Below are 27,713 nucleotides of genomic sequence, written 5' to 3' on the forward strand. Positions count from 1 at the left end.
AGGATGGCTGTCTCCTGGTCGCGTTTTCCAGCACTGTTCACATGCCTGTGACAGTGGGACGGGCTTTGCACGGGCACCAGGGGACCCACATACAAGTGCCGGCCCTGAAGACCTTGATCCAGCCACCCCATGGGCTTGTCTGCAGGCAGCTCAGCGTGGCAGAAGCATTGTGTCTGCTCCCCCGGCTTCTGTTTATCTTGTGTTTTCCCCCTTCTCTTCATGGCTGTGCTAGTGAATATTTCATGGCCAGGAACCGGCGTGAATTCCCCCGGCTGCTCCCTGCCCCCAGCGCCCCCGCAGCAGGTACCAGCCCAGACGTCGGTGCCTTAGGAAGGACATGTCTGCCAAGAAGCCATCTCAGGAGGAGAGGACCTGGGCAGGGAAGGGAGCAATGGCTCTGGTGTGGACAGCTGTGTCGTGTCCCCCTCCCCGGCGGTGCTGTCACTGTCCCTTCAGCCTGCAAGGGACTGCCAGCGGAGCGTGGTGGCCGCGTGTCCGTGCACGGGTGGCCTTCACAGTGTCCGTGCATCCTTGCACACGTGTGCACAGCCTTGCCCAGGTGCCCACGCTTGCCTGCGTGCTCCGACACAACTGCACGTGTCCCCCTCCTGTCCGCCGTGTGCCATCAGCCACCACAGCTGCCTGAATGAGCCGTGTCCCCGGCTCACCTCCCCACGGCCCTGCTGCTGCTGCCGGGCTGTGCCGGGGCTCCTCTCAGCGTCAGGCAGCAGCAACGGCACCGTGGCACGCACGGACCGTGGGTCCGGCCATGGCACCACGCGGGCATCGCGTGGGCTGCCCTGGGCTCCCCTGCATCCAAATCCAGGCTGGAGGTGTCCCAGCACAGCCCCAAAACCTGCAGACAGGCAGCAGGGATTGGGGTCAGGGAAGTGGGGGACAATTTTGCTCTCCAGTCTCCCTAAATTTGCCATTTATGCGCTACAGTGGGGAGCTGGGCCAGTTGCCAGTGCAGGCTCAGCACTGGGAGGTGTGGGGCAGCTGCTCCCCCCACCAGAGCCAGAGCATGTAGGGGGAGCAGAGCTGGAGGTAAAGGCTGGAGCCATGGTCTTCCTCCTTCCCATTGCTGTGGCTCTAGCAATGCTGTGTCCTCTTTCGGGGACCCAAGAGATGCTCTGGGAACACAGGCTGGCTCAAAATACCCCTTTGGGAGGTGACGTCCTTTGCCCTGCGAGGCACTGTGGGGACTGGAGTTCCCCTGGGGCTGGAGAACCACTGGCCTCCTCGTGGGGGGAGCAGGTTTGGGAGAAGCATGGGTGGGGCAGGAGGCTGGCGGGATGCACCCTGCAGTGGCACCAATGGTGGCTGCAACCCAGGTGACAGGCTGATAGCAAGAAAGTGTTTAAGAATGGGCTCAACAGCCCTGCTTTATGGCTTGCTTTTGATTTTTGCTGGATTCCTTTCATCTTGCTGGGGGAGAGGTGGGTCAGTGACCGAGTGGCTTTGCTGCCCTTCTGCAAGGGCAAGACGTGTGGTCCCTGGTGCCAGCCTGGGGAGCATGTGCTCAGAGGGAGCCCTGGGGTGGGAGCAAGCCAGCTCACATCGCTCTGCAACGCACCCTCCTTGCTAAATACCTGCGGTGGGTTGCTGGGTGCATGGGGAGAGGACAGTCCCCTGGCTCAGCCCCTGTGGTCCCCATGAGCTTCTGCCTTGGTGTCAGTGCGCAAGGGCCTCTCTGGAGAGCCAAGGGCCAGCCTGGAGGGGTGATACTCCTTTGGAAATCACTGTCCAGTTCTGGACTGGTTGTAGCACCCGGGGATGCTGGTGGGCAGGTGAGCCTGGAGGTGGGGTGGGTGACATCAGTGCTGGGCTCTTCTCTCCCGCTGTGTCCCTACAGGCTGGTCTGGAGTGGTCTATGCATGCTGATGGGGGGGGGCACAGGAGCTCCCCTGTCCTGCATGGCCAACATGACCAGGGTGCACAGGACAGCGCTTGCATCTCCGGCCTGCCCGGCACATGCTGGGATGGAGCAACCTTCCTGGCCAGGTGGGACCTGGCTCCCAGGGAGCCGGATGGTGGTTTTGGGATGGATCTGCAAACTTCGGTTGCTGTCAGGTCCTGCGGGCTCTGGCACCCTCCTGTGGCTGTTCTGCCACCTCTCCTGTATCCCACGGGATCGGGAGGCTGCGGCTGCCTGGGGCTGAGTTGCGATGTCCGGTCCCCGCGGTGATGCCGTGGAGCTGGGTCTCTCTCTCAGCACGGCAGGAGCTCTGCCTTCGCAGGATTTGGCCTTGTGTCACCCAGCTCTCGGGATCTGATCGTTGCAAGAAACTGTCCCACCGTGTTTGTGTTGTGGGTTTGAGCCAGGAGCGGGGCTTCTGGATACTGTAGGTAAGGACGAGGGTCCTAAACCCCTGACCTGTCCCCAGAAGGTGGCAGCAGGGGACTGGGCACCGCTGGCACCCCACATTTCTGAGCTTTCGGCTGTGGGTAGGTTCAGTCGGGGTGTTGCATTCACAGACTGGCCCTGCAGCTGTGCCTGCTGAGCTGCCCGCTCTGCCTCGGCTGTCCCCTTCCTCCTGCAGGGCCCATGTCCCTTGGAACCCTTCTCTGGGACGGGGCTTTGTGGGTGTATTACTGTAGGTTGCAAACCCTGCTGTGCTGTGTCGCACCTTGCTGTAGGGTCTTCCCAAACCTGGCTCAGCCCTGCAGTGACCTGTGCAGCATCCCCTGGTGCCTGTCCTCCCCTGCCCCGGGCCACTGTCTGCCACGGTGTGGGGGCTCTGTGCTGGGGCGGCTGCCGCCTTTTGCAGGGGTGTAGCCAGCATAACAAACAGGGAGCGCTTGGTTTGGAGGGGATGGCCCTTCTTTTGGGGAGCAGAGGGTGAGGTTACCCCATACCAACCCCTGTGTGGGCTCCCTCCCCTTCCCTTGGGGCTCCTTGTTGAGGCATTGGTAGGGACTGGGCAATCTGACTGTTCCTGGCGGGATGATGCCTGCACCCCCTTTCCCATCCCTGAGGGAACAGAAGCTATATTTTCCATCACGTCTCTTTTTCTTCGCTTCCTCCTCCATTAATAAGAGATGAAGCTTATGAGATGAGATGAGATAATAGAGCCTGGATGGATGCAGAGCTGAGAGATCCTGCTGGTATGGGGTGTGGATGTGATGTGGAGAGGGAACTGCAGCCGGGAAAATGCAACTTGGGGAAGAAAAGTGGTCACCAGTCTACACAGAGCATCTTGGGCTGGCTCTGGGAGAGGGAAATCCCACACGCCAGACTCTCCTCTGGCTGTGACATACTGTGCAAGCTAGCAACTTGCTGCCAGGCTGAGCTTTGGAGCGAGCAGCTCTCAGCCTGGGCGGTCTGGGAGTCTGATTCCTCTTCCTTCTATCCTTGCACCGATCCTTGTCTCCTCCCCTGCGTGGAGCCAGCGGGAGTGGGTGGTTGGTACTCAGGGATGCAGGATGCTCGCAGCACCAGAGGGCTGATGCTCGGGGATGCAGGATGCTTGCAGTGCTGGAGCACTGTTGCCAGAGGGATGCAGGACACTCACAGCGCTGGATGGTTGATGTCCAGGGATGCAGGACACTTGCAGCACCGGCTGTCCGGAGCAGATGATTGATGCCCGGGGATGCAGGATGCTCACAGCACTTGATAGCAGGAGCAGAGGGCTGATGCCCAAGGACGCAGGATGCTCTCGGTGCCAGCTCCCCTCCGGAAGAAGGAGCATCCTTCCCTGCTCTTGGAGAGAGGCGGCCCTGGGATGCAGCAGTGCCTCATTGGTCAGCGGGACCTGTGGAGTCTGCGGGTTGCCATACCAACCTGCCTCTGGTTCCCGGCCAGCCAGGGCGTGAAGTGCCGGGTCGAGCTGGTGACAAGGGGCGGACCAGGAGCCAGGGGCAACCCGGGGCTCTGCCAGCCAGGGAGGTGTCCATCCGCCTCTCCCGGGGAGCTGGCTGGCATCGCTGAGCTCCCCGGCCCCGAGCACCCCCCTGCCACTACTCCCTGCCTCTCCCTGCAACTTTGCTGCACGGAGGGGGCTGGCACAGCACTGGGGTGTTCACCCAGGCACCCCGCTCCCTCGCTGAGCTTACAGTCAGCTTTGGTGTGCCTAAGCCCTGGGAGGGGCATCGCCGCCAGCCCCCCAGGATCGCAGCCAGCCTGCACAGGAGAATCCCAGCACAAAACTTCCCGGCTGGCTGCCTGCCGCCTGGGAGCGGGGCCTGGAGGCTGCCGCGCTGCCGGTGCCCTCGCCGCCGAGCTGGACCTGCCGCCGATGCCCGCAGGCTCGCTCCGGGCAAGGAAGGCTCCGTCCTGCCCCAGGCATTGCCTGCTGCTCGGCGGAGCTGGGGGGCTGTTTGCTGCCGGGGAGGGGGTGCGACTGGGTCCCTCCCCAGCGCCGTGAGCTGGAGCCATGAGCCACTGCCAGCAGCGCTGCAAGAGGCAGCTGGGCCGGGCGATCCGCTTCTTCTACCAGTTTGTCACCGGGACCCTCTCCCAAGGTAGGTGCTGCCCTGGGGGGGCACGGGGGCTCTGTTCTGCGGGAGGGGGTGTCTGTCTGGTGGGCTCTGTGGTGTTTTTTGGGGAGGGGGGGAAATGCTGTTTAGGTGCTGAACGGTGCTGAGCAATTCAGCCCCAGGCAGAGGGTTTGCACTGGGCTCCGTGTGGGGCAAAGCTGAAGATGCTCACAGGAGGCAACGAGAGCCCCTGAAGGTCCCCTGTGGACCTGAGGTGAGGGGAATATTTTATTTGGGGAGGGGGCTGGTGCAGAGTGGAGCGTGAGAAAACTGCTGTGCAAATAACTTGCAGCTGGTCAGGTCAGACCCTGCCCTGCCGTGCCCGGCACCTGCACCTCCGGGGCTGTGCCCCCATCCATCTGGCCAGAGCAGCCCTGGGTGTGCCTGCGGGCTGGGCAGGGACACACCCTGTGCCTGCATCCACCCGTGCTTGTGTCCTGGGATGCTGCCTGGTCCTGGGGACAGAGCTGTGTGCCCCCCCGGTTCGCTATCACAGCCGTGGCGGGACCCACCTCCCGCTGCCGGGCCCTGTGCAGTCCAGCCAGCTGGTCAGGACCCCCCCTCTCCTGAGTGTGAGCCCAGAGCCACCTCCTGACCATGACGGGCATATCTCGGGGAGGTTGTCGTGTGCCTGTGCGCGCTGGGATCCTGGGTGCCCAGCTCCTGCCCCCGTCCTCATGTCCCCATGCCTGGGGTAGGTTGCCCTCCCCAAAGCTTGGCCCCGCCGGGGACCCCCGGGCTGCCACCCCTTGCCATGGCGGTGCTAGGGAGGAATGCGTCATGCCAGGAGCATGGGGATGGCCTTGTTGGGCCAACATGGCAACGTCACGCCTTGGAGCGGGGCTGGGACTTGCACAGCCTTCGCTGGGGCACAACCTGCCCAGACAAACCCTCCCAGGCTCTATCCCCTCCTTGCCCGGGGGAGCCCCTGGGTCTCCCCAGCCCGCACCCATCGACAGCCCACGCCATGGCAATAGGGGAAGCGGTGCCAGGGTAAGTGTGGGCCTGGCTGAGTGACATGCCAGGCTCCGGAGGCTGGGTGTGCCCGCAGGCAGCGCTGAGTCCGTCCCCGCTAGTTGGCTCCATCGGGCACTGGCCAACTAGCCCGGAGTGGAGTGGGCACAGGGTGAGTCAGCGGAGTCCGACCCTGGGTGCGAGGGGCAGAGCTGCAGGTGATAGAGCGGAGTGGGAAGGCGACCTCGGAATGCTTCAGTCCCCACCACTTGCAAGGATGTCCTATGGATTCTATAGGTCCTATAGGTCTTGGGCTTTTCAGCTGGGCACTATGGGGCTGGCTCTGTAGAGGGTGTCCGGCCGGGACCAGGTCTCTGGGCTGGCCAAGAGCGGTGTCAAGCAGCCCCAAGGGCTTGGCCCTGCCCTGTCCCTGCAGCCCTGCTGGGGTGTGCAGGGTGGCCATGCTGCATGGAGCTGGGATGGATGTGGAGGACAGGGCTGGCAGTGGAGTGCTGGCTACCACTGTTCACCCTCTTCTCGGTGTCCTCCCGAGCTGTGGGAGAAGCTGAAGCGGGGTGAAACCCAGAGTCGGGCAGGTCTGTGTGCCCCTAAGGCTCAGAGCTTGAGGCTGGGAGCGGGATGTGGGGCTTGCACAGCCTTCTCCCCTCTGCAGCATCCCCTTCTCCCCAGCCACCGCTCTGGTCCATGTGGCGCATGGGTCACCTGGATGCTGTCCCACCCTCCAGCCTCTGTTCTCCCCCATCGGCACCTTTTGAGGCGCAATGAGCCCCTCCGTCCGCCCTGCAGAGGCGAAGGAGGTCCCGCAGAGCTCACCATAGGGGTGCCCGGCCAGGCGGGCCCTGTGGTGGGGTGCCCTCCCAGCTGGGTGCCCTGGGGAGCTAGCCAAGGACGGGTTGCCGATGGGGGGAAAGAGAAATGACTCAATCAATTAACCAGATTAAAACTGTGACTTCACCTCCCAAAAATAGCGTTTCGCCAATATTTTAATGTGCTTATTAATAATCTGCTCGCGCTCTGATTAGCAGCGAGGTAATAAGGGATCAGCTGTAACCTAAATTTAACTCTCCCTAATGGATGATGGCCCCAAGAACTAAAAAAATGAGAAGCTCCTATCCATCAGGCTGGCCCCCACAGCAGGTCCGCAGTACCCAAGGCACCTGGGCAGCTGCTGCCCAGCTGTGCCTAGGGACCGTCACATCTGCTATGACCCAGCTGGTCCCATGGCACGTTTTGGGGGGGTGGTAGTGCCACAGCACCCTGTGGCACTGGGCTAGGAGCACCTTAAGGGTAGCCACAGGGGTGGCTCCTGTGCAGGGCAGAGCCTGGCTGTGGTCAGAGTCCGTGGTCCCCTCTCAAACAGACGGGTCCCTTGGCGATGGGTGACGGCCCCACTACCTCCCTGTCTGCTTCCATCCCGCAGCAGGGGACAGTCCCCTGTGCCCAGGTGCTGACAGTGCTGGGAGGATGGGGACAGGGACCAGCCACCTGGCTACCCGATGGCTCTGGATCTTGCCCGCTGCATGCCCATGGCATGCTGTGTGCACAGAGCTGCTTTCTGGGCAAGAAACCCCTCTCCTGGGCACTTCTATTTATACACGGCGGGTGGCTGGTGGGGTGGTTAATTTTAGCTGGGGCAGGGGGTGGCTGCCGGCAGCGCTGGAGAGCCAGGGCAGGGGTGGCTGGGCAGGGGAACGCTTTGCAACTGTTATTGTCATAGCCCAAAGTGGGACAGGCGGCACAGACTCGGTGCCAGCCTGGGCTGCCTGTCCTGGCACACCTGTGTCTGGGGGTCTGCTGCCCTCCCCAGCACTGAGCAGTGGGCGCGTGTCGGGGCCACTTTGCCACCCTGTCCTGTGTCTCCTGTGGATGTTCAGAGCATCTTGGGGGAGAGAGAAGGGAAGGGGGGGTGAACCGGGATGCCAGGGTTCTGCGCCCTGAAAGGGGCACAGCTGGGGTGACGCTGTGCTCCTCACCCCATGCCTGGGTGGCCATGGCCCTGGGCTGTAGCTGCAGAGGTGGGGATGGGACATCTTGTATGCAGAGAGGTGTGAGGGTGAAACACTTGGGTCCAGCATCTTCCCCAGCCACATGTCCCATGGGCTGGCCGATGGGGCCAAGCGTGGTCTGGGGACCGGAGGTGTCTCAGGCATGGGTGCAGCTAATCCCGTGGGGTTTGGGGTCTGCCAGTGAGTGTGCCCCAATTCACAGTGGCACTGCCTGAGTGCCCCCAGCATTGCAGAGCAGGAACCAGGCTGGTTGGCTCTGGCTCCAAGCTGAGAAACAGGGAGGCTGATCCCGGGCATCCTTGGGGAGGTGCTGTGCTGGGGTGTGGGGGACGAGATGCCATCACCTCTCTGCCAGACCCAGCTCTCTGGGCCAGCAGGGCTGCAGAGACGCCTTCCTTTGAGTCCCAGTGTCTGGAGCAAGGAAGGGCACAGGCATCCCAGCGGAGATCCTGGCATTTGCCAATCCTGGGCTGCAGCATCATTCCTTGGGGAGCCCAGTTTCCAGGACTCCCAACTCCTCCTGCGGGGTGGCAGCAAGGGGCTGAGCCCTGAGGGTCCTGGGGTCACCGGCGAACTCAGAGCAGCCATCAGGCTGCAGCAATGCCTTGCTTGCCCCGCGGCACAGAGACTCAGCCACATGTGTAGCAAGTCCCGTCTGTGCTCTGCCCCCTGCTTCCCTCTCCTGGCTGATGGTGCCACTCTCCCCCTGGGCCAGGAGGGTTATTTTTAACTGTTTGCCATGTGCTGCCTGAGCACAATTAAGGTAATTGGTTTGGGAGCCTGGCTCTCACACGCTGCTCCCAATTACCTGCCTGCCAGCCCGCGTGGCCCCCCGCCTCCCTGCCCGGGGTGGCCGGCTCCTCTGGCGGGGGGACTGCTGGGACAGGGCTGCCCCAGATAGCACGGCAGGGCTGGGTGGGGGGCACGAGCGGGCACAGGGGATGGAGCCATGGAGAGGACATCCCTGCACAACGACAGCCTGCTCTATGCCTCCTTGATTGCCATCCTCCTCCTCATCTCCTATTGGTTCACCACCCGCTGCTTCAAAATCGTCAGCGGCATTGAAGGTACGGGGTTGGGGACATGGGGGGACAGGGTGACACTGGCCCGTCCTGTCCCCTTCCACAAGCCAGGTGGCAAGGCGAGCCAGGCTCTTGGTGTGGGAAAGGGAAATTGGGGACTCCCCTCTCTCTGCCTCTCTGGGCACCTTGATCTCCTCAGTCACTTTATTTGTTCCTCCTGGTCCTGGTCCTGCTCCACTGTATGTGAGAGCAGCTGGTGGCAGCCACAGCCAAGCTGCCGTGGTGCCCAGGGCTTCTCTGGGGGCAGCCGGCTCCGCTGTGCTGCTGGCATCCAGGTACCGCTGCCCCTCGCTGCAGGACGGGGCTGCAGCTGGGCTCCCCGGTGCCTCCCGCTCTCTGGGGAGTGCCTGGTGCTGATGCTGGGGCCTCAACCTGCATTTTGGGGCTCTTGGTCCCTTCGGGCATGACCTACATCTTTCTCTTCAGTGGGTGTGTTGGGGAGCTCTGGGGTGTGGTGGGGGTCCCAGTTTCCCCAGTGAAGGGTCTCTCCAAGCCCTGCTGCAGTGGGATGTGTGTGCTGGGCGCTTTGCGGGGTGAGACCCTCAAGGCAAGTAGCAGGGCAGGAGGAGTAGCACCGGTGTCACTTGTCTGGGGATATGCAGGGCCTCTCCTGTCCGGGGCATGTATTTCTCCATCCGTGTGACCTTTCCCTGCACAGCTCAGCTGTGGACTCGTGGCTCTTCCTGCAGCACAGCCAAATGCTGGCTGGCTGCAGGGCGAGGAGCCACTCCTGGGAGCCATGCTCCTTGGCGGGATGGGGGGCAAAGCCTTGTCCCAATTCTGGCAGGGTGTGTAGGTTTCGGATGGCCCTTCGAGCACCCCTTGCAGGCAGCTGCGGGTCTGGCTCCATGAGTAAAGCCCCACGTGTGAGCCCATGTGTCTCCTCCGTCCTCGGGGCAGCTCCAGATGGAGGAGCATCCCTGTGGACCTGGGTGAGCCAAGGGGGAGGTCCCCTGCCACCCTCAGCCCATCTGGAGCTGCCCTCGGTGGGAGGGGGTGTGCTCTGGGCAAGCAACCGCAGTGAGTTTGGGGGTGCTGGGAGCTGGGCTCTAGTGTGGTGTGTGGCATGGGGATGTGGGACTGGCGCCAGGTGCCTTTGCCGGTCCTGGTGGGATTCTGTGTCATTCTGGCAGTGAACAGCGGAGGGCTTTTATTAATGGCTTATCGCAGGAATGAGTAATCCTGACACGGCGGCTGGCGGGTGATCTACTGGTGCTTCACCGGGGAGGCTCCATGCCTGACCTGCCGCTGCGCCCTTCGGCCCCAGCATCCCATGACACCGGCGGAGATGCATGAGGGGCTGACGATGGTCCCCTCAGGTGGGCTGAGCAGGTTCGCTTTGCAGAGGAGCAAACCCAAACCCTCTTTGCTGGAACAAGTCCTGGCTTAGGCTGGAAGAAGTCCCGGCTTAGGCTGGAAGGGCTCGTCTATGGCTGTTTCTGGCCAAAATCAGGTTGCATAAATAGCCCCATGGAGTGTGGGACAGGCATCGGCCCTGGGAGCAGCTGGTGGCTGGGGGAGAAGATGGGTTGCCACTGGGGCTCAGCAAGAAAAATGGCTTTAAAATGCAGTTGGCGTCAGTGGAAAACTTTGTCTGAGAGTGCAACAGGCCTGTGCCGCCCCGTCCCTGAAGGGACTGGCCGGGGTGGGGGCAAAGCCAGGAGCCAGCCAGGTGAAATCCAGGCTCAGTGCCTGGAAACTCACCTCTTTCCAAGAAAAGGAAATGTCAGGTCTGAAAACTTCCAGCCTGAGGGATGTTTCCCCAGGGAGGACTTTCATCTCTCTCCCCAAGCTGCCTCTGATGCATCGCTGGCACCTTCTGCTGGCGTCAGAGCCTTGGGAGCGTGCTGCAGGCAGGCAGGAGATGCTGAGCCTGGTGGCACGGAGCTGCTAGATAGTCCAGCCATGCTGTGACCTGGGACTGAGCCACCAGCCCTCTCTGTCTCCTGCCAGGGGACAAACCTGCAGCCTTCTGGGCTGGGAATGGGGGCCTCGGTGGGGGTCTTGGGCATGTGGGGGGTTGGTGTAGGGCAGCACTGCTGGGAGCTCTTGCCAGCATCAGCCAGCACCTCTGCCATCCCCCTCCCCACGCAGGTGTCCCAGGGTGACGTTTCTTCTCCTGGTGAAATATTTCCCCCCCACAGTGACATATTTCACACCACCCCCCCCCCGGCACAAAGACAACAGGGAGGAAAAGGGACTTTCTGCCCTGGTCCAGTCTGCAGGGCCCTTTGTGGGGGCAGGAGGGCCCTAGAGCTGGGCAGGGGGTCTGCCCCATAGCCTGGGCATGGCCACCCCACCTGTACCTGGGGCAGCTGGCCTTGCTCCTGGCGGGGACAAAGTGGGGTGGAGAGCAGCGGTAGCATGGGGCCAGCCCTGCTCCCTCCCTGCCACACTGGTGCTGGAGTTGGGACTGGTCTTTTGTCATGCCCCATGTGGGACTCTTCCACCCAGGGATGGGCAGTGCCAACAGCATCCCCGGGGGAAGCCGTGCACTCCAAAGGGTGCTGAGCTCTGGTGATGGGGCAGGGACTGGTGGGCGCCTGGATCCCCAGTGGTCCCTGTGGCCTGTGATCGAGCAGCCAGGCAAGGGCTGGGATGCTGTTAAAAAAAAGCGTAGGAGCTAAATATAGCCCGGTTGGCTGTGTGTGGATGTGTGCTCGAGGCACGCCGACGCCTGGGTTCACCCGCTGCCTCCAGCCACTGCGTGACCTTGGCAGGGTCCCGCTGGGTCCCCAGCCCCTGCGTCCCCTCCTCTCCTGCCTGTTGCTGTGCTGCCTGCGGGTCTGGCAGTGTCTCAGGCATCTGACATCACAGCCCCCGCTCTCGGCCCGTCCCCCCAGCCCTGCTCCCTGTCTCCCCTTGGCTGTCCCAGTGAGATGGACAGACCCATTCACCTGCTCCGAAATGGGGCAGCTGGACCTGTTGCCCCAGGCCCTCCCCAGGAGAGGACTGCGGGGACCTTGGGGTGCTCAGCCATGGTGGTCCCCATGGGGCAGGCACGCGTGTGGGGCACAGAGGACAAGTCTGAGTAATCCCCATCCCGGATGTTTAGCCCGTGCCCAGCGTCCTGTCCCCTTCCCGTGTCCCCCTCTGGGAATCGAGTGCCTTTTAATATCTGTGGCCCGTTTCCTTAGCAACCGCATTAAGCAAATCGATGGAGGTGGTGTCATTGGAATGGGAGGGCATGCCTCCTTCCCCCTCCGGCCGCCCCATCCCCGCCACCCCCCCACGCCTCCCTCCGCTTGGCCTCTCTCCACTCTGACTCACAGGCACGGCCCTGCTCTGCCTGGGCTCGCGGCCGTGGGCTCCTCGAGCCGCCTGCCACAGCCCCACGCTGACCCCTTGCTCGCCCACGGCTGATGGCGGGTGCCCCTGAGTAGAGGGGTGACAGCCAGTCCCCCCTTGGGGACAGCGGCGGGGGTCCCTGGGGATGCGTGGTCCGACAGCTGCGGCGCTGGGGTGAGGGGCTCCAGGACGGCGGTGGGGAGGGGGTGGGGGGGTGTGGGATCATGAAACATCCCCACCATGAACCTGGAAGGCCTTGAGATGATTGCAGTGCTGGTGGTCTTGGTCCTCTTCATCAAGGTGCTGGAGCAATTTGGCCTCTTCGAGCCCGTGTCCTTGGAAGGTAACGGGTGCGGGTGGTGCTGGCTCCTCTGGGAACACGGGGGGCAGCCGGTGGGTGCCCAGAGCTGTCCCTGGGGATGCTCCTAGGGTGCTGCATCCACAGGAGAGTCCTGGGACGCGGTGTCCATCTGCTGCTTGTAGGGGTGAGCAGGGGGGTCCTGGTGCGAGGAGCGGGGTGTCCTGTCTGCTCCATGCAAGGTCCCAGTGGCTGGGGACACGGAGAGGGGACAGGACTGGCAGGGTATCTGCTGCATGGTGGTGACTGGTGTGTGCTGGGGTGCTGTGGGCTGAGATTGTGTGTGAGCATGCAAGTGGGCACCGGGGTGTTTTCCAGCACCTCTACAGGGGCAAGGTGTCCCCAGGCTCTGTGGTCACTTCACCCTGAACAGCATGAACATGAGCTGTCAGACTCAGCACCAGCCTGCAGAGCAGGCAGGCCTGGGCAGGATGGGTCCCTGCTGCACTCCCTGCTCCTGGCTCTTCCCAGAGCCCCCCCCGCCATGGCCCTTGGTCAGGGTGGGGGGACACAGGGGGTGCTGCCCGGCTGGGGAGGGGTCAGGCAGGGTGCTGAGCCGTGTCTGGGGCACGCTTGGTGGAGCCCAGATCAGCTCGGGGGACTCTGTGTATGGTGGGAGGGAGGTCGGGACCGCTTGGCCGGGTGCTCCCTGGACTCCCAGGGGTGATGGCTGTGTGGAAGATCCCCCCAGCCCTGCCCAGCCCCTGCCCATGCCTGCAGACACCCATCTGGAGGGTGCTGCAGCCCGTCCAGCCCCGGGCATCAGGGCACACGCAGGGCAAGGAGGTGACAGGCAGTTTGCCTGATCCTCTGGTGCCCCGGGGTGCCCTGCTCCGGTTCTGCAGTGCTGGCTGTCACACAGGCTGTGTGCGGCAGCAAATGCCGGCTCCCCTCCATGAACAGTGCCAGGGCACCCCTAGGCAGCATCACTGGGCTGCCCCCGTGGGTCGGCTGTGCCTGGGGGTGGGGAGGGAGGGGCAGATGGGGGGGATCTCTCCCTCTGGCCCTGTGAACCTGCTTGCAGGACAGGAAAGCGTGGTGGGTGGAAGCTTTCATTGCTGCTGATCTGCTTGCTTTGGTCCTGGGCTCCAGCAGCAACGCTCCTGGGTGGAGTGTGCCGGGGGGAAACTGAGGCAGGGGCTGAGCTAACTGCCGGGCATCCCGCCTGTGAGCCCTGGGGGGGGGCACGCTGACTGTGCCCAGATTGGACTCCCCCTCCCCAGTTCTGCTGGTGATTTGGGGGGGGTGCCTCCCCCAGACCCTGCTTTCCCCCCTTCCCTGTGCTTTTGCTTCCTCGTGCAGCTGCTTGAAGCTTTGGACCAAAGTCGGTGGCATCAATGGTGGCTGCGGTGGAGAAGGGGGAGGCAGAGAGCACCCCAGCCCCTGCAGCAACCCTGCTGAGGGGCGCAGGGCAAGGCAGGGGCCACTCCTTGGCCTGTGTGGCTGCTCCTTGCCTGGGCCATGCTCCTCCATCCCCTGGGGCACACTCCTTGTCCCCCTGCAAGTGACTTTGCTCTGGCCTGGGCCAGGGCAGGAGGTTGGAGATGGGGTGTCTTGTGTCCAGCCTTGTCCCCATCAGCCGGCACCTCTCCAGAGGGAACTGGGACAGACAGTGGCATGCCTGTCTCCTACGAAGGACAGGCCTGGCTGCCAGTCCTCCCTTGTCCCCAGGACATGGTGTCACCATGCAGCGTGGGAAGGCACAGCCTGCCCTGTCCGCCTCCAGCCACATCCCCACGCTGGGGAGCTGTGAGTCCCTCTGGCCTGGCTGGAGATTCGGCCCAGCTGCGGCGGTGGGAGTGGGACCCAGGTGCCCTGGATTGGCAGCAATTGCTCCCATCACCAAAAGGTGCCCGGAGGAGAGAGAAACATGTTGCTCAAGGGGCAGGAATTGGCTGAGGTTGAGCTGAGCCCTGGGCACTGTACAGGGAATCCTGTGGGTGAGCAGCTGTGTGTTGGGATGGGGGTGAGATGCTGCTGCATGGGTGATCCCCCTCCACAGCTCGGGAGGCAGCAGGTAGGAGACTTTGCTCTCTGGGGAAGGTCCCAGGCAGTGTCTGGGGCTGGGAAATGCTGAGTTCCCTCGGGGGGTTGTTTACCAGCCGTGCCTGGGCTGGCAGCGACAGCCCAGGGACTGAAAAGAGCCTGAAACCGTACACTAATGGCTCGGGTCTGCTAATGGACACGGGCCCGCCACCCGCTCGGAGCCATAGATACTGCCGGCCGTGCTTCCCCTGCCCCGTCCCTGCCGGTCCCCTGCCTGCGGCCATCTCTCTGCCCAGGCCGTGATGGTGGTGTCCAAGGGACGGTGAGTGCCAGGTGGTGGTGTGCCACCACGGTGATGGGCTGGGGATGGAGAATCTTCAGAGGAGACCAGAAAAATGCCAAAGCCCTGGGGAACGATTCTGTGGGAGCATCTTGCAGCAAGACCCCGTCTGCCCCTGGGGGACCACAGAGGGGAGGGGGACAATGTGGGGGAACTGGAGGCTTGGTGAGTTCCCAAACGTAGGGAGCGAGGCCCCGAGCAACCCGTCCTTCACTTGGAGCTGGCCCTCCTCTGAGCAAGGGCTTGGAGGGGAGCGCTGGTTGTCTGCACCCCCTTGGCCTGTCCCTTTGGCACTCTCCCCCCACGGATCCTGCGCAGCCAGAGCTGCTGTCTGGCAGCAGCGGCAGAGTATCTCCCATGGGTGTGCTGAGCTCCAGGGGCGATCGATGCTGGAGCCAGCATTGTTTACCAGCTGGTTAATCACTGACGGACCATGTCACCCCACCACTGCCCTGCGCCATCACGCCTGTCCCTAGCCCCAGACATTTCCTGGTGAAGCAGCACACGTGCTACTGAGCTGGCTGGGGGGCTCCCAGCCCCCTGCAAGAGCCTGCTGTGGCCAAGTGCTCGGGACGGGGTAGGCAAAGAGAAACGCTATTGATTTTGACTCCTGAAGTGCAGCATCAATAATTCAGCGTGGAGCAATCGGTCCCGGCTGGGAGGAGGGGTGGGTGGGAGGTAAAAGGTGGGAAAGCCGCCCGCGTAGCCCAGCCTCAGATGAATATTAGATGAAGCTGCAGATTGCCATCTGTGGGATAATTGGTGCCTGCCCAGGGCTGCCGCAGCTGGGTCAGGGTCTGTGCGTGGGGCAGGCAGGATTGGGGGTGTCTTGGAGAGCCCCCGACATGGGGTGTGCTGGCCCCTGCCTTCCCCAGGGAGCTGCTGCTGTTGTCCCAGAGCTGAGGATGCAGAGGAGGAAGCAGAGCTGGGGAGGTTGCCAAACCCCTCCAGAGTCTGGGGAGAAACAAGAGGGAGCAGCCACCTAGCTGGGTGCCACCAGCACCCCAAAGGATGCCAGGCAGGAGGGTGGTGGCAGCGAGCAGCACGGCCACGTCCTGGTGCCTGGCTCAGGGTGAGGGTCCCTCGGAGAGGGGAGAAAATGAGCATCCCCGCAGTGCTGGCGAGAGCGAAGCCCCATGCCAAGCCCTGCTTTCCTCCTGCTTTCCAGGAACCCCTTTGGCAGGAGTGCGGTGTCTTGGCTGCAGGAGGGACTGGCCCTTTGGGGTGCAGTGCCAGGGGTCCCTGGGCTCAGGGCACCATCCAGCCTGGCAGGTTTGACAGATGCAAGAGGTCAAGGTGAGCTGGCTGCGGGTGCAGTAGATGTCGGAGCATTGAAATCCAGCCTGGGACAGTTGCGGGTGCTCCAGGTTGAAGTTTGGGGTTCCCTGGGCTGAGATGCACCAGAGATTTCCCCATGTGCAGCGGGTTTAACCCTTGTCTTTGCTTTTCCAAGGGCTGGCAGGTTTTCCAGCTGGCTATAGGGCTGGGCAAGGTCCGGTGGCTGAATCAGGAGAGAGCTGCTCACTCATGGTGAGGGCTTGCAAAGCGGGAGGGGAAGGGGCAGAGATGTGTGGTAGCCATGGCCGGGCTCTGAGTTTGGGTCCTGGCATAGCCTTACACTCTGAGGCATGCTGTAGCTGGGCCGCATCCTGCCAGCACTGGGGTCTTGGAGAAGAAGGTCTCCTGGGGACCCTACGCTCCCCTATGTGGAGCATCTTTCACATGCTCTGCACCCAGGGACATCAGCCTTGGACATTGCTGTGGACACAGGATAGGCTGCTCTGTCTCGCCCTGCCTGGAGAGGGTGAAGCTGGGGGAGAAGGGGACTTGGCCCTGGGTCCCTTTGGCTGTGACCCCTGTGGCTGGGGCCGAGGCAGGGCAGCTCTCTCAGCACCAAGCTCCCCAAGGACCACAGCACCTGCGGCACACACCCCGCCGACTCTGACACTGCGTGGTGTCACGTCCCACTCAGCCCAGCCAGACGTAATTAGCTTGTTGAACCTCTTCTCCCTCCGGCCTCATGTTAATCACTTTTCACATTGCTTCCCTCCCAAATCCCTCTGGCCTGGCTTGCTCTTTCTGTCACTGATGTGCCCGGAGAGGGGAGCAAGGGGACCCAGCTGGACATGGAGCAGGGACCCCACTGTGCTGCATCCTGCCCCAGAGATGGGCTCTGAGCCAGCGGACGGAGGGGCAGGGAGATCGTTCAGCCACGGGGAGGTGAGAAAATTGCAGGCTAAAGAAAAAGCAATAAAGCTAGAGAGCAAGGGGACCTGTTGGGACAGCCCTTCTTGGCAGCCCTGCTGCGCTGGTGGAGGATGGAACCTCGGAGTCCAACGGGAGAGCTTGGTTTGGAGCCAGCCTGGGGCTCTCTAGCACAGGGTTCTGTTGGGCTGCAGGGTGCTGTGAGAGCTCAACGGGGCCTCCTTCGGGATTAGACCCCAGGACTGGGCACAGGTGGGAATAGAGGTGCCCTGGCCAGGGCTCTGTGGGCTTGTGTCCCCGGAGTGCAGGCAACAGGAGGTCCCATGCACCATCTCTGCTTGGCTGCAGCATCCCCTCCCAGGGACGCACGGAAATGTCACATTCCCCGTGGGTGCCTGCCCTGGGGCTTGCTGTGCTGCTGGAGCAGGGGGTGGCCAGATCAGAAGCAGCTTTTAGGTGAGAGGTGCGTAGAAAACCAGCTCAAAGGGACTTTATAATAACCGCTGCTGCCAGGCTGGGGTCTCTGTCCTGCTACCCACAAGGCAGGGCTTTGGGTGGGCTGCGGGGAGCCCCCACCCTGGCTGGCCGCCTGCTGTGCTGCCTTCCCTCCAGGCAGCACCCCGGAATGGAGTGGGGCATGTTTCCCTCCAGCAGCAAGCGAGGTACCCAGGGCTGGCAGCCCCCAGCTATGGCTCCTTCACATGCCATAGGTCTTGCACGTGGCTGTGACTTACTTGCTGGCACAGAGAGGTGCAGATGTTCCCCCAGGGGGTGAAGAGGGAAGAGGTGAGGGTGGCAGTGTCCATGGAGGTGATCAGTGGACAAGGCTGAGTTCCGAGGCAGGGAGATCCTTGTGGGTGCACGCAAGGTGGGGGTACTGCTGGGGGTCAGGTTTGGTGGTTTGGGATGGGGCAGAGGGGCTGTCCTGGGCAGGGCTGGTCCCTGGGCTGGGTGGCAGCAGTGTCCTGGTGGGCACTATGCAATGAGCTCGAGGGTCCCTGCGCACAGCTCGGCTCCGGGGTTGGTGCCACCATGTGGGGTGGGAGTTGGGGGCAGCTGAGCCTTCTCCACGCGCCAGTTAGTGCCAGCTCTGCACCCGCCTGTGGCTTTTCAGGGCTGCAGGGTGACCGTGCCAGGCTGTCTAGGTGCACGGTGACAATAGTGGGGTGTCCCAGGGACCTGGAGTGAGAGCTGGCCCCTAAGTCCCTTGGGCACATGGATGGGCTCTCCCCTCCCCTGCAGCCTGGGTGCCCCAAGGGACCCCGGCGGGTGCCAGGGTGGGAAGAGGGAGGGCCAAGGCAGGTCTCTCCTCCCCTGCCCTCCCCTCTTCTCTCTTGCTGGGTCTGTTGCTGCCAGACCAGCTGTCTGCTGGGGCTGCGTGTCTGGGGGATGTCGGTTGCTGGGGCACCCTGGGACCCGCAGGGGCTGCAAACGGTGGGCATCATCCTGTTGCTCTGCTCCAGCCTCAAGCTACTCCATGCCCTGGGCATCATCGACCTGGCCAGGGGAGGTGGGATGGGGATGGGGACAGGGATGGGGGGGCTGGGGCTGTGATGGGATGGGATGGGATGGGATGGGGATGTTGTTGTTGGAGATGCTCCTCACCTCCTGTGCCAGGGGCTGCAGGGTGCTTGGGGGGAGTTTGGAAGGATTAGTGTGTTTTGGGGCATTTTGGGGGGTGAATTAGGGTGTGGGAGGGTGTCTAGAGTGTCTGGTGACATTAGGGTTTTGGGAGCTGGGGAGGTGAGGGTGTCTAGGGTGGGAGCTGTTTGGGAGTGTTGGGGTGCTCGGGGGGGGGCACTGGGGTGCAGGGGTATTGGGGATGTTGGGGGTATCTGGGGACATAGCAATGTGGAGTGTTGGGGTACAGGACGCTAGAGAGTTGGGGTGCCAGCAGCATTAGGGTGGGTGATGTCTGGGTCTGGAGGAATTGGGGTGCAGTGATGTGTGGGGTGCTGGGGGACTGGGACGGTCTGGGGTGTTGGAGTCTGGGGGCATTGGGATGCAGAGGGCTGGGCTTTGTCAGGTGGTGGGGAGAAGCGCTGTGGGTGACGGAGGCCAGGGACAGGGGTGGGAGCTGAGGGCAGGGAGGGATGGATGTGGGTGCAGCACCCTGCAGGGGAAAGCTTTCCCCACTGCTGCAGGAATTGGCAGCTACGGGGGGAGCATGGCTAAACAAGTCTGGAGCCTCCAGCCCTTTCACCCTCCCTGGGTGACAGGGTCAGGGAGGAAGGGGCTGCTGTGGATGCTGAGCTCCCTGGATTGGCAGATGGGTGCTGAGGACAGGGCTGGATGTGGCCCAAGACCCAGAACATGTCAGAGTGAGGGATGCAGGACCTGTTGGTTGTGGGAGTGCAGAGAGCTGCACAGTGCTGCTGGCTTGTCTGCTTTGGCTGCCTTCCTTGGCTGTGCCACGGACGGTCTCGGCTCAGCAAGGGCTGCCAACAGACTTTGCACGGTGCGATTTGGGGTTGGTTTGCCCCCATCCCCTCTGCCTCCTGGCTGGCGCTGGGGATGCTGCGAGATGAAGGGGCTGCAGATTGCATCCTCCTAGGCAGCCAGATCTCGGGGTGGGAGCTGTGATGGGAGGATGTGTGGGTAGGAGTGATCAGAGGAGCAATTATTGGCTGAACAGAGGGAGGGGAGGAAGGTGCTGTGCCCAGGAGGTGCTTTCAACCCCCTTGTGCCTGAGCTGCCTGGGGTCTGGCTGGGCTGTGGCTGAGACATGTCCAGGCTTTGTCCCTGTGCCTTACTGGGGAGGGTATGGATGGCATCTGGGTAACAGGTATGCAGAGCACCAGCTCTCTTACAGGACACGCTGCCTGCAGCCGAGAGGAGCTGCTACTTTGCTGGGGCATTTCTCGGGTAGCTCCTCTGGCACCTTGGATGCACCAGTTCCTGCTGCCAGAGGTGTCCCTGCCACGGAGGCGGTGATGGGGACAGGGCAGGATATGTCCCTATGTGTGGGTTTTGTGGCAGGGCGATGCTCATGGCTGTCCCAGTCCCCCAGCCTTACCTGTTCTGTTTGGGGACCCCCTGAGCTCCACAGTCCCTTGGTACCTGTATCCCATCCCATTCCCTGCTCGCAACATTTTCTGTGTGGTGTGGCCTGAGAAATTATTACGCTGCCAACATCTCCTCTGGGCACAACCAGGCTGTCTGGGAGCACTGTCACAGGCTGGGGATGGGGACAGCACTGCCGTGAGCCCCGCTCTGCTCTGCAGCCCCTCCTGGCCCATGCCCCCATCTCCCTTTGGTGTGTGCTCGGCACAAGGGTCATGCAGTCGCTCTCCCCTCTCTGGCCCTGGGGAACATCCCAGCCCTGAGTCTCTGCTGTCCCATGAACCGCCGGCCTTGCGCGGCAGCTTTGCTGCTCCCAGCTCCTTCAGCCCTGCTGGCTCTGGGTGTCCCGGCTGTGGCTGCCCCTGTCCAACTCCCAGGACAGGGATTCTCTGTCTGTCCCCCGCCCTGGGACATGCCAGCTCTGATTTCATTCCCCTAATGGATGACCGTCTGGCCCCAGCAGCTGCTGCAGACACCTTGGCCCTGGTTACGCTCGGCTCTGTCACCGCTGACTGATGAGGGTCATTTGCAGAGCTGTTGCTGGCAGGACCCATCCTGACCCCCCTCACTGGGATGGCTTGGGGAGCTCGCTGTCTCTTCCTCCTACCAGCCTTCATTGCAGACCCTGGAGAGCTGTGGTCCCCTTGAGCGGGACGTGGCACTGCCTGAGGCTGAGCGCTGCAGAGGGGGAGCAGAGTTGGGGGCTGATGGACCCTGCTCGGAGCTGAGCCCTGCACAGGGATGGTCATGAGCCACAGGCTGTGGGGGAAGCTGGGCTTGGCATCACTGCCCACATGGATCCAGAGCCATGGCCTGGCAGGGGGAGCTTGGGGATGTGCCTCTGGCCTCTCAGGAAAAGGTGATGCTCTGGGAGGGGATGGAGCTCTTCTACTGAAAAGAGCATGTTCTGGGAACTGCTGAACCCTTCCCCATGCTCCCCTGGGCCTGCCCTGCCCCTTCTTCTAGCTCATCCCCCTACCCTGGCTGGGGTTCACCCTCCTGCTTCCCAGCCAGGCTATCTGAAAAGGCAGAGGGTCCCATTGCTGGCTGCCTTCTGCTGCCCAAACCCTGCTCCTAGGGCAGGGTGCTGTGACAGATCTTCCCTGGGGTATTGGCTCCTCCTGACCTGACTGACCTGGTGTTGCCCCACAGGGCCAAGCAGGGGCTGTGGGAGCGGCATGATGCACCCCATGGCTGCTGGTGCACTGTGCCCGTCCTGGAACGGTGCCATGCCCAGGTCCTGAGCTGGGGACACTGTGGGGGTCTTGCTGCTGTGGGATGCACATCTTCCACCCATCGTGATGATGTGTTTATTGACAGGTTACTGAGAGTGAGGGCGGAGTTTTGGCACTGCCTGTTGGTTTGTTATTGTAAGGTCTTTTCTAGCAGGAGGGTGCTGTGGAAGGGGTGTTCTCCCCAGCCAGCCCTCACTGGGAGGGCGCTGGTGGCTGTGGCTCTGTGGGGAGGGCAGGGACATGGGTATGCATCAGGCTGACCCTAGCTCCTGCTTTCTCTCTGGGGGGACCACAGAGCAGCCCAGGCTTGTGGGAAGGGAGGTGTCAGCCCAGCAGCGTGTAACCCCCTGACTTGGTGGCACTGGCTGGATCCAGCTCCCAAGGACACATCAGCTGCTGGTGGCTCAATGCAAAGTGGTCGGTGGCCGTCACTGCTGGGGTCGGGGATCTACCCGCTGTGGGCCCCTTCAGAGCCAAGGTCCAGCAACCTCTGGGATTCATTTCAACAGTGTGTGGAGGTGGGGATGGAAAATCCCTTTCCTTTTTTGTGCTGCCCAAGGACAGAGGCTCGGTTTGTGCGTGCGTGTGTGTCGAAGTTGCTGGGCTGTGGAGTGATGCATGGGAAGCGACAAGCCACTTAACCCGGCAGACCTCCCACTGCAGATAAAACGCTGCCAGCCATTTCTGTTGGCTTGCTTTGTGCCAGCCACTTGATGGCTCTTGCAGAGGGGTGGAAGGCAGAGCCACATCTGGAAAAGGAGCTGGTGCTGGCAGGGACAGGGCTTTGTGCTGCGGATGTCCTATGCGCCCGGTGGAGCAGCACGTGGCCGGGCTCTGCTCCCCATCTTTAGGCAGAGCCGTTTCCCATCAAGGGGGAGCACAGGGAGCCCCTGGACTTGCTCATGGTTTGGTTGCTGGGGACAGAAAGGGGACAGTATGTGCTCCCCAGCAGAGCCCTCGGGTGCACCAAAGCCAGGACAGCAAAACCCCAGCCCTGGTCACCCCTCTCTTGTTAAGCTGCATGTGCTGAACGTGCTCCCTCCCCTGCTCCGGGGCCCCTGGAATCGGGCCCTCTTCAGTTTCCTCCTTAAGAAAACGCCCATGTTCTTTATTTTTTTTTTTCTTTTTCCTTCTTTATAACAAACTAAAGCGTAACTTGCACCCGACCTGACCTACTGCACGTGCCTATACCTGCTGCCCCTGTGAGTCCAACCACAGTTTACTCTCTGTTGCATCTCTCTCGCTGTGTGGTTCCCTCCCACCCTGCTCCAACCCCTGGTCCATCACCCTGGCATTGGGTGTTGCTCTGCCTGCCCTGTCCCTTCCCCCTGGGCGAAGGGGCTGCTCCTGCCTCCCAGGTCTTCCCACAGCTCAGCTCTGCCGGAGGGTCCTGGCCCCAGAGCATCCCTGGAAGGCTGAAAGGTGCAATTTCCCTTTCCCTCTGCAAATTAAAGCCCTGGAAAAGTAGCTGGGCCAAAATCATGTTTTATGCATAACTGATGCTGGCTTCCAGGAAGGAAAAAGCCTCTTTCCTCACCTGCCTGCAGACCCTGGAGCAGACAGGAGCCAGGCTGTGCTGTCCTGCCAGCACCAAGATCCTGGCCCTCACCCTTGCCGGGGGGGGGGCGGGGCGGGGTGCATTCGTGCATCCCTATGCATTTGCACGTCACTGGCACCCTGCTGTGGATGCCACTTCCCTGGGGACAAGTTTGCCCTCTCTGAGTGACTTTGTGTGATGTCCTGCTGGGACAATGACCTCGTGGAGCTGTTCTCCATCACCCCAGAGTGATGGAGGTGACTGCCCCAGCCTGCTGCATTGGCGTGAGCTCGAAGGGTCTCAGGTCCTGCCTGTGGGCACTCGGGAACCAACCTGCCTAGGAGGGGCTGCTGGATGCAGACCCACGTCCCTATCCTGGGGCTGGGTACCACACAGCACCGTTTCCCTAGCACCTGGGGCTCAGCTCAGCCCCAGAAAGCTGAGGAAGCTGCTGGAGAAGCCCCATCTGCCAACGCCCTAGAGAAACAACGCCAAAACCAGGGCTCGGGACACATAGGCATCATGACCCACTGCTTGCAGACGTCCAGGGCGCTTGGAGCAAACGTGGTGTCAGCAGAGCCCCAAAGGGACTTTGCACCTTTCATCCCCTTGGTGCCCCACGCTGCTGTCTGCCTCCCTTTGGGGGCCAGAACCCAGCACGGCCTTCATCCCCTCCTCTTCCTCCCCTCTCCGCCTGCGGCGTTAGTCCTGTGCTGAGTTTGCTGGCTTGAGGCACTGCGGGGCCCTGCGGAAAGGGAGGGAGCGGGTCTGCGGCCATGGGGCAGGGCCAGCTGGGAGAGATGGGGCTGAGCAAAGCCACTGGGGTCCCAATGGGGGAATAAAGGGTGGCAGGGGGATCTGTGCAGTGAGGGGACCTGCTATTAATGTAGGGCCACTTGGAAGTGAGGGCCATGGGCCAGGCTGACGTGGGGAGCCCCTCACCCTGCCCCATAGCCTGGCCGAGGCAAAGCCCTGAGCCCCGTTCCCCTTCTGGCGGTCTCAAGGCAGGTCCCCAGGCTCGGATCCCAGTGCTGTGCTGGGGTGGGGGTGCATGCCGCATTCCGGGCTGCATGGCTGGGTTTGGTGCATGCTTCGTGTTCGGCCGTCGGGTGCCAGCAGGATCAAACCTGGCCCCAAGCTCTGGGGAGGATGCAATGCCCCGGCTCGGCCGCAGGCTGTTTCTTGGGCTCCATCCTGTCCTGCCTCCCTACACAGTCCCATGGGAGGGTCCCTAGGGAGCAGGTATTTGCCTCGAGGCTAAAGGGCAGAGTCCAGCCTTGCCATCTCCTGGGTTGCTGGGCTGATAGGTGTCTCCAGTGCACCCTGTCATGCTCCGATGAGGGGTGCAGAGGTGCTGGGTGTGGGTAGCTCAGGAGGGTTGCCTCTTTCCCATCCCCATCCTTCCCAAGGAGAGAAACTCCAGAGCCGGGTTTGTCCTGGGATGAAGCAGAAAGGCTGAGCAGAGCCTGGGCTGGGCTTTGCCTTCCTGCTCCTCCGGCCTCACGTTGCATGCGCTGCCTCCGGCCCCACTCACCCTGCGCTGGGTGCCCAGCCCTGCTGCCCGCCGGGTCCAGGGGCTGCTGCTCTCTTAACTCTTCTTCTGCTTGGTGACTCCTTCTTTCTTCCAGGCAACCCGCCGGGCCAAACTAAAAAAGCGCTGAAGCAGCGATTCCTCAAACTGCTGCCCTGCTGCCGGCCCAAATCCATCCCCTCGCTCAGCGAAAGCAAGTGCTTCTTCTTGCCTTTGTGTGTGTGTGTCCCCGGCGGTGCCGCTGCCTGCCCTCTGCCCTGGCCCTGCCCGTGGGAAGGGGACGCCTCCACTGCTCCCCTGCCCTGGGTTTGGGGCTGTCAGGATCAGTCCTGCCCCAGAGGGGTCCGATCCGATGGGCTCTGCACCCACCTCTGTCCTCGCCTGCTTCCAGGCTGTTTTTTCCCCTCTCCAGCTTCCCGAGCGGCTCCCACGGGATGGACAGCGGCGAGACCCGCTTTGGAGCTGGCTCGGGGCAGCGGGACCCTCCTGGCACTGCTTTAAGGGCTCGGGGGTTTTTGCTCGAAGCTCAGTGTCAGTTTGGAGATGGAGGTGTGATGTGGGGAGGCAAAAGGGGCTGAGCAGGGAGTGAGTGCAGAGCTGCCCAGAGCCCCCTACCCCCCTGCACTGGGTGTGCTTGGCCCCTCGGTGAGTCCGAGCCCCAGGCTGGGGTCTCCCCCTGCCCCACAGTGTGAGCTGAACTCCCCCCCCCCCCGGAGAAGAGGTGAGTATGGAGGGGCAGGAGCTGATCCGCCCCACAGAGTGGGGGTACCTGCTGTAGGGCCACAGCCCCTCTTGGTTGCAGTGGAGTCTGGGGGTGCTGGCTGCTGCAGGCAGGGGTTGTGCAGCTTGCCAGATGGTGGGGAGAAGCCATCGATGAAGGGGGGGCACAGCAGGCAGGACGGGCTCTAGACAAGGCCAGGGGGACATTTGGGGCTGGGGGTTCTGGGGGGCAGCTCTCCTGCTGGACACAAGCCCCAGTGCAGCACAGACCTGTGGGATGTCCAGGGTCTTGGCTCCATAGGGCAGATGCCTGTGCTGGGGGGAGGAGAAGGGCAGGTGGGGGGGGTGGGTCTCAGCACTGGGGGGGGTTTTCACATCCCCTTTCTGCCCAGCCTGGGCTGTACTGGAGGCTGGGGGTGCTGTTGCCCAATGTCAGCCACTGGTCTGCCCCCAGGGTGTCTCTGAGTGCCCCCTGCTGCCACAGACCCAACTCCGGCTGAGCAGGGCACCCCAAAAATGTCTCACTCTGGGCAGATGTGAGAGGACGGGGTGTGCTGTGCAAGGTGCCTCTCCTGCTCCCCAGCATGGCAGGGCAGGGCAGGATGGTGCTGGCCTCAGCCGCCCTCTCTTCCCCTGGGTTCCTTGCAGACAGCGTTGAGGATGAGTTTGAGCTCTCCACCGTCTGCCACCGCCCCGAGGGGCTGGAGCAGCTCCAGGAGCAGACCAAGTTCACCCGCAAAGAGCTGCAGGTCCTGTACCGAGGCTTCAAGAACGTGAGTACCCCTCGACCAGCTTTGCTAGCCCCCGCTCCGCTGCTGTGTCCGCCTCAGAGGGTGCTTCATACTCGGTGGTGCCTGAGGTTTGCAAAGAATTTTGGGACCTTGGGATTGAAGTTTATATCAGGCTACAGCCTGATCCCACCTCCAGGGAGCTCACTGGGGAGGCCTGGTCCTGTGTTCCAGCCCTTGGGTGCAGAGAGCCCCATCCCTGGGTGCCTGGGATGCAGACCCCCTCCAGCAAGGGGTGCAGCCCATAAAATCAGGGAGATACCCCAGCAGCCTTACCTGCCACCTCACCAGGCAGTGCAGGGCCGGGGATGAGACAAAGGAGCCGCAGGGGTTTATCAGGGGTGCTCAGCCCCTCTCCACAACGTGGAGGTGACGCTGCACCTCGCCCTGGCAGGAGTGCCCAAGCGGCATCGTCAATGAAGAAAACTTCAAGCAGATCTACTCACAGTTCTTCCCGCAGGGAGGTGAGTGCCCATCCCCATGCCCTGCATTGGTGCCTCCGCGGGGCTGGGGGTCACACAGCACCCCCTCACACTGTCCACCTCCCCCCAGACTCCAGCACATACGCCACCTTCCTCTTCAACGCCTTCGACACAGACCACGACGGCTCCGTCAGCTTCGAGGTGAGCTGTGGCCGAGGAGGGGATGGCAGGGGGGTGGGGAGGGCACGTCCCTTCAGGTACTGCGGGCTGGGCTGAGCAGCGTTGCTGTTGCAGATGGATGGAGAACTCACAGGGGCTAGTGGGGTTTATTAAATTTCCAACAAAAAAGGGGGCTGTCTGTATTTTCTGGCTAGTGTCTTGCAGGTACCCAGACTGGCAGGCACAGCCATGGCTGGGTCTTGTTCAGGCTTTGGCTGAACAGCAGGTCCTGATGCACATTGTCCTCTTGGGTGCTGTGACTCAAGGGACTAATGTGGGACATATCTGGCGACAAGCAATCAGTTTCCCCAGGCTCTTTTTGATACTCAGCATTTCCCTTGTCAGCCCAGCCCCGGGGCACATCTGCTTTGGGGCTAAGTTCCCCCTCTGCGGGAGGGACGAGCAGGGCTGTGCCCTTTGTGGTCGTAACTCCCGTCTGCCTGCCTTGTCCACCCTTGCAGGACTTCGTGTCTGGGCTGTCCGTCATTCTGCGGGGCACCATTGACGATCGCCTGAACTGGGCCTTCAACCTCTATGACCTGAACAAAGATGGCTGCATCACCAAAGAGGTGGGATGGGGGGTCCAGGCTGGTTCCTAGGGCCAACGGAAGTCTGTTCCTGGCAGGGATGAGGGCAGGACTCGAGGGTGTCGGCTGAGCTCTGGAGAAGAGCTGGCGGGGGTTAATATTTACTGAACTCAGCTTTGCAAACAGGTCCCTCCTGGCCCCCTGGCACTGGGGTGTCTCTGGGGTGGAGGGTGGATGAGGGGTGTGCTGCTTTGGGGCTCCATCACACATGCAGGCACACACACTGCACAGAGCCGGCAAGAACACACCTGAGCACCCCACATGTCCTTTGGGAGAATCACAAAAAGGTGTGGGCTGGGGACCAGGTGGAGGCAGAGCCCTGTGTTGACCCTGCAACCCTGCTCCCCTTCCCTCCAGGAAATGCTGGACATCATGAAGTCCATCTACGACATGATGGGCAAATACACCTACCCGGCCATGCGGGAGGAAGCGCCCCGGGAGCACGTGGAGAACTTCTTCCAGGTGAGCTGAGCATGTCCTGGGGAAGCAGAGCTCCAGCACAGAAACAGTGGCTGTCCAAAACCTGGCAAGAGTGCAGGAGAAAACACCCCACACTGGGGATGAAGCAGGGCTGTGCTGGAGACAGAGAGAGAAAAGGCTATCCTGGACCTACCAGGTGCTTGGAGATGGCTGGGGCAGGGGTGTGCTGTGTCCAGCCCCTATGGGACCTGGGCAGGGGGTGCTGGGCTCTCCCTGGGGCTGGGGCTGTCCCTGCCATACCCCCCGTGCTGTGCTTGTCTGCAGAAAATGGACCGAAACAAGGATGGTGTGGTGACAATCGAGGAGTTCCTGGAGTCCTGTCAGAAGGTAAAGCCACCAGCAGCTCTGATCTGGGGCTGGGCCATCTCCCTGTCCCTTGGGGACCTCTGTCCACCCCATTGCCCTCCTGGCA

The 27,713-nt window shown here is 62.4% G+C and overlaps 1 protein-coding gene across 3 annotated transcripts in view; it reads left to right on the forward strand.

Annotated features, from left to right (window-relative positions):
• The window catches only part of KCNIP2 (potassium voltage-gated channel interacting protein 2), a 45,494-nt gene that overhangs the window by 17,291 nt on the left and 490 nt on the right, over positions 1-27,713 (forward strand). Inside the window, exons 2-8 of one of the 3 annotated variants that reach the window (XM_068398265.1) lie at positions 24,183-24,282; positions 25,407-25,578; positions 25,988-26,057; positions 26,146-26,216; positions 26,696-26,803; positions 27,179-27,283; positions 27,566-27,628. In XM_068398265.1, the coding sequence (XP_068254366.1) occupies positions 24,183-24,282; positions 25,407-25,578; positions 25,988-26,057; positions 26,146-26,216; positions 26,696-26,803; positions 27,179-27,283; positions 27,566-27,628 (689 nt within the window). Of the gene's footprint in view, positions 1-12,070; positions 12,174-24,182; positions 24,283-25,406; positions 25,579-25,987; positions 26,058-26,145; positions 26,217-26,695; positions 26,804-27,178; positions 27,284-27,565; positions 27,629-27,713 lie in introns of those variants that run through there. The other 2 variants (XM_068398266.1, XM_068398267.1) reach the window with 2 other exon arrangements.

The sequence above is a fragment of the Nyctibius grandis genome, chromosome 4 (assembly GCF_013368605.1).
Source record: "Nyctibius grandis isolate bNycGra1 chromosome 4, bNycGra1.pri, whole genome shotgun sequence".
In the NCBI taxonomy this organism is placed as follows: Eukaryota; Metazoa; Chordata; class Aves; order Nyctibiiformes; family Nyctibiidae; genus Nyctibius; species Nyctibius grandis.